The 6,216-nt window shown below is 46.4% G+C and overlaps 2 protein-coding genes across 3 annotated transcripts in view; one reads left to right on the forward strand and one right to left on the reverse strand.

Moving 5' to 3' along the window:
- ARNT2 (aryl-hydrocarbon receptor nuclear translocator 2) overlaps window positions 1–3,938 on the reverse strand; it is a 173,591-nt gene extending 169,653 nt beyond the window's left edge. Inside the window, exons 1-2 of one of the 2 annotated variants that reach the window (XM_011983693.1) lie at window positions 3,791–3,938; window positions 2,144–2,332 (exon numbers count right to left, since the gene is read on the reverse strand). The gene's annotated coding sequence lies outside the window, so the exon portion shown is untranslated. The remainder of the gene's footprint in view (window positions 1–2,143; window positions 2,333–3,790) is intronic. The other variant, XM_011983694.1, reaches the window with a different exon arrangement.
- LOC105542265 (histidine-rich glycoprotein) overlaps window positions 189–6,216 on the forward strand; it is a 14,029-nt gene continuing 8,001 nt past the window's right edge. The window contains 3 exon segments of the mRNA XM_011983730.1: window positions 189–378; window positions 426–709; window positions 711–855. Of these exon segments, the coding sequence (XP_011839120.1) occupies window positions 189–378; window positions 426–709; window positions 711–855 (619 nt within the window).

Here is a 6,216-nt window from a genome sequence, read left to right on the forward strand (position 1 = left end):
CACACACCCTGCATACACCACTCACATCAGCACATATACACACCACTGACATACACCACGCACACTCCATACACACCATTCACATCAACATACACAACACCCACACACATCATACACACCCCCACACACCACTCACATCAACACACACACACACCACTCACACACCACACACACATCAGTCAACATACATGCACAGTATTCACACATACACCACACACACCATTCACACACACCAACACATCACACACCACTCACACACCCCGCACTCCCCCACCATTCACAGCAACATACATACACACCATCCGCAATCACACCAACACACCACACACACCACTCACACCACAACACATACACACCATTCACACACACACCACACATATACCACTCACAACATACATGCACACCATTCACATACACACACATTCGGACACACCACACACACACCACCCACACCACTCACATCAACACATACACAGCATTCACACACACCACACACACACAACTCACATACACCACACATCATTCACAAACAATACACGTTGCTCACACACCACACCACTCATATACATACACCCCCACACAGCACACACACCACAAACCACACACGCACACACCATTCACATCAATAAACACACCATACATACACCACACACATGCACCGCTCACAGAAATCTCACCACACAAACCACTCAAACCAACATACGCACCACACACACACACACCACAAACACACATCACACTACTCACACACATACCACAGACACCTCTCTCACACCACACACACACCACATACACACAAACCACACACACAGCCCACCCCAGACCTGACAGGGAACAGCCTCCTCCTCGCTGATAGTAAGAGCTTTGCCTGAGTGGGGAAGTGTGCCCCTGCATTTGTCACAGCCCTGGGACCCCACAGCCCTACACACCCTTTGGAAGGAACCCCAGGGATCCTGGACAAGTCATCCATCCCCTCTTGTTTCCAGTTCACCACGGGCAGCCCAAGCAGTGCCTGGCAAGGAGCTCATCTGAAATGGGAGTGAAGAATGGGACCCTCACCTCGATTTCCCCATGCAGCTGAGGGTTTGCCACATTTAGAAAAGACAGGCGTCTGGTGCAGCACAGAAACATGAACACATGCTATAACACACATCAAAATTCAAATAAATCTCAAAAGCCAAGGCCAAATTTTCCATTACACAAGGAAAAGTTTGGAATTGTGGCAAAGTAACCCGCTCCCCTTTATGAAGCAAAGCCACCAAAGAGCTGCTTCACCTCGCCAGTTCCTCCCTACCATGCTTCCTTCAACCTTCTCCAGTCAGACTTGCCTGTCATCCCACTACAGAGCTGCCATCATCAGGAGGCCACTCTTGTGAAGGCAAACAGTGGCTCTTCTGCCCCTGACCTTCTATGGGGATGTGGCCTCCTGCTCCATCTCAAGCATTTTCGCCTGGTCTTCCAGGCCCATGTCCTTCACCTCCTGCCTCAGGCCCCTCCTTCTAGGCCTCCTTTGCCTGTTCTTCCTCCTCTTCCAGATCTCAGGGCGTCTTGTGAAGCCTCCTATCCTATGTGTCCTCCTAGGTGATCTCATCCAAGCACCTGGCAGCAGCGCTGCCTCGGCTGCTGCTTCTCCAATCCACCAGCAAGCTCTCTGCTACCTCCGAGAGGTCTCTCCATCTTCTGAGCTCTGCTGCTGGCCTGCCTCAGGACACCCCTGACCTTCATGCATCCACTCTCGCCCTTCCCACTCATTCCGCACTCGGAAGCCACATCAGACAAGGCCAGCCCTTGCCTCCGTCCTCTAACACATTTTCTTTCCTCTTAGCCCAAACCTGGAGTTCCCTGCCATGATCAACTTGTTCCTGTGTGGTCAGGCCACTGCCCACCTCTCCAGCCTACCTCTCTGGCTCCAGCAACACTGCCTTATCAGTTCGTTGAACACACTATGTTCCGTTCCGACCCCAGGACCTTTGTATATGCTATGTCCTCTGGCAAGAAAGCTCTCCTCCCTCTCTTCACCTCATTAATTCCTTACAGTCATTTAGATTTTGCCCAAATATCACTCCTCAAGGAGGCCAGTCTCTGAACAATCCCTCCCCTACCCAGTCTAGGTCTGGTCCCTGGTGATTCATTCTTACTGTACCTGGACTTCTCCTGGGAATGAATGAAGGTCACAGCAGTCCAGGTGAGAGATGGCAAGGCCTGAATGATGGAGCCGCAAGGAGGGCATGCCAGAGGAAAGAGATGATGTCACTGCCTCAAAATAGTGTGTCGGCGTCAGATCCCAAAAAGGGAAAATTCTGAAAAACCTTGGTCACCTGATCCTCCTACACTGTATGGGGCAAAAAATGTCTAGAGACGGAAGAAAAATATGATTGGGCCGGTTGCATATTTACAACTACCATGCCACACATGCTCGATACAGGAGGACTTCTGCAGCAAAGTAGAGGCACACGTGCTCATGCATTCCTCGGTTCATTGATTCAGGAGGCCACACATTCAGTAGCAGCCTACTTCTAGCTCTGGCTTCATCACTATTTGCCTCAGTCTCTCCTCAACTAAGACGTGGAGTTCATCAGGACATTATTTCCTTTTGCAGAGGTTGCTGTGAGGAAGCGGTTTCTGTTTCAATTATAAGCAGCCTTTGCAAAGCTCTTCTTTGGAGCCGGGGGCTGTGCTAGAAGCTGAACAATGGTCAGAGATGAAAGGACCCAATCCTGCCTCTGACAAGTTCAGTCTTGAGTGTGATGGAGGCACAGAGCCCAGTAACTTCACACTGAGAAATGCATGCTGTGAGAGATGCTGGACACCATGTGGTGGGGACGGCTGGGAGGATCTGAGAAGGCTTCCTGGAGGACACCACCCCTATGCTAACCTGGCAATGGACTGCAAAAAATGCTCTGGGAGGAACAAAGTACGACAGGAAAGATGCCCTTTCCTAAAAGTGTTCCTTTGACTGCTCCAGAATTTCTGAGCAGATTCCTTTAGTCCCCTCTGAGGGGTATGCTTTCTTGTTCCTTTCCAGTCCCTGGAGCTTTCTGGTCTTTTATCCCAACTGCAACTCCCTACAGATCGAGAGTTATTCCCCCACTCAAATGCGACCCTCTCATCTAGATCTCTGCTCAGGATCCCTGATCATAACCAATGGCAAATGCACAAATAGACAGAAATATCTGTATTCGCAGCAGTCTGACTCCAAATGCAAATATCCCCTCAGGAAATTGTTTCCCATTACACATAGAGGGGAAATGACTGTCTGCTCTTAGACAAAGTTGGAATGAGGTTTGGAGCTCATTTAAAAATCAGTACAAGCTAAAGATTTTGTAAGGTTCACCATAACACAGAAAACATATCTGGTTTATAATGCAGCATCTAGCTGTAGACTATTTCACATTTCAGATGCAGACATACTGTGTAGAATTCCTATAATGCAGTGTAGGCAGCGAAAACCTGGAAAAAATGTGGAACTTGAGAGCATTACAGATGAAAGGAACAGGAAGAAATGAAAAAAAGACATATTGCTCTCCCCACTATTTCATGTGAATCCAAGTAAGAAAAATATCCCCTGATCTTTACATTGGGAAAAAATTAATTACATGCAAAGTTTCACCACATGATAACATACAATATTTTAATGGCCATTCAAATAAACGAAAAACCAAAAGACTCTTTCCATGGGTGGGAGTAGGGGGACAGCAGGCAACTAACCAAAGAAAAATGCTCTTCTCAATATTCATCTCTCTTAGAACAATTCTCTTCACAGAAAGCACATCAAATATCACAGCCCTACCTTTTCAGAGGGATTAAACAAAGATCTTTCTTCCTTGTGACCAACACCTTCTTAGAAGAATCTGTTATCCGTGTAGAAGAAATGTCAGAAACCTCTGGGAGGAAATGTAGCTGCATTTGTATTCTGCTCAGAAAATGTCATCACAGATCTGTTTACCTTAACTGTGGACCATGATTCAGCCGTGACAACTGTCTTGCATACTGATCAATTTATTTGCAGCAAAATTTCTAGCATTAACTGCTTAGGTTCTGAAAAATCAGTTACTTGGATTTCCTGTGCAACCATAACGAATGCACATTTGAAAAATCTAGATTCTTATCCAAACATTTCAGTGAGAGATAATAAAGGATTTTTCTTGAAGTGTAAGCAAGGGAGGGTCCCTCTGACTTCTGGAATGAAGACAGCACACATGATTCCCAAAGGACCTCCATGGGGTAGCATTTTTATAGCACAGTGTGCAGAAAAATCATTAGACTGAGAATCAGAGAACTCTGACTGCAGATCCTTGCTTGGCTTTAACCAGCTGTGAGATCCTGTGTAAGACTTTTCTGATCGGCAGGCTGGACCAGGGTCTCTGCAATAGAGAAGAGGATGGCCACTGGACCCGAGAAAGTAAGAAGAAGCCAGGTCCTGCCTCCTCTGGCTGGTGCTTCCAGCCTGGACGCTGAGCCCTGGATGCCTGCCTGAGCCCCTTCTATCAGGCAGGCAGGTTTTGGCATTAGGGAATTGAAACCAGTCCCAAGGCAGCCTGGGGAGATGTCCTCCCGCCTCAGCTAACAGTGCTGGCTCAGGTAGGGCTCTGGCTCTCCTCTGGAACAGGGGCACTGCACTACAGCACACTACGGTGTCACTCCCCATGTTCCCACTAGTATCCGAACCCACTAACTCCAGCTTCCTTCTCCACCCTGCAGGCTGAAGTCCTATAATCTCTGTGTTGAAATGTGTAAAAGGGGCAAAAATAAAACAGACCCAGCAGGAAGATGGGTAACCAGTAATTCCAGTGGAAGAAATGTAGAGAGGCTACTGTCAAGGTTATGATTCTGGAGCAAGACAACAAGGATGAGTGACCTATTCAACCTGCCCCCTCTGTGCGCGACCATCAGAAGAAAGTGTGTGTCACCAATCACACGGAAGCCAGCCAGAACATCTGGGTTGGAAGGCTTTGTGTCCGTCAGTGGACTGAATGTCCCTAATGAGGTCTTAGAAGGAGTCTCAGTCAAAACCTAGACTCTGGCCTACCAGGACCTGAGTCTGGGGAATCAGGAGCCCAGTGCAGTAAGACAGACCCTGCACAAGAAAGGGCAAGGCATGGGTTGCTGGTGCAATGGCATGGGAGAGTGTGCAGGAGGGCTCAATGCTCTGATTCTCCACATTCGAAAATACCAGAAAGAACCATGGGTTGGTGAAGGGTTCACTGAGGAGGACCTGCCGGTGAGACACAACTTGTCAGCCTGGAGAGTCCTTGAGGCAGAAGGAGGGATAAAACTGTCTTCAGATACCTGATGGACCTTCCTGCATAAAAGATAAGAGGCCAGTTCTCAATGACTGCAGAGGCCTCTTCACAGTAGCTAAGGATATGAAAGGTAGGGGGGAAAAAATGAATGACCAAGATGCATGTTGACTGTCCAAAGGCAGCTGGAAGTGAACAGAAACCAAATGAACTAACAAGTCTGACATAAGGAGAAAAGCTCATAAATTATGGAACACTTCCAGATAAAAATTACTCAGCCTTTAAATATCATGATTTCAAAGATAATGTTACAGGAAAATGCTAAGAGTAAGTTAATAGAGCAGGATACAAAATCATATATGCAAATATATTTATCAGGGATCCATCAAAGTTCAGCTTCAGCTACACTATTTGCCCAAAACCTATTATTTGGCCATGGCTTCTAAATGAATGCCTTGGCCTTTGAAAGGACAAACAGTCAAATACCTATTGCAGGATCATTTCTGGCATCCCTGAACTTGTGCATGATCAATGACCTTACGATACTCAGGTCACCATCATCTCTACATCTACAGCATAACAACATCAATACCACAAATAAGGCATGCCACATGAACTTATTGCTCAAGTCTGCATATTCACTTTCAAATGTAAATCTGCATTCTAGATGTACTCAGATTAAAAAGCTCCTTGTATGTATGATGTATTTTGAACTCTCCCAGTCAGATGGTGTATAAATATAAATATTATTGCAAGAATGAAATGTGCAATAATCTTTGATCATATGGCAAAAGCTATTAATTTTATATGCAAAATTTATGTGCAAATCAATTATCAAGAACTTTACCAAATAGTTACATTTAATAGGAAGTGAGGAAAGAAGACAAATATTAAGAGACAACACTTTGGGAGGCTGAGGTGGGCAGATCACGAGGTCAGGAGTTCGGGACCAGTCTGACCAACACAGTGAAACCCC

Source organism: Mandrillus leucophaeus, unplaced genomic scaffold, assembly GCF_000951045.1.
Source record: "Mandrillus leucophaeus isolate KB7577 unplaced genomic scaffold, Mleu.le_1.0 Scaffold254, whole genome shotgun sequence".
NCBI classification, from domain to species: Eukaryota; Metazoa; Chordata; class Mammalia; order Primates; family Cercopithecidae; genus Mandrillus; species Mandrillus leucophaeus.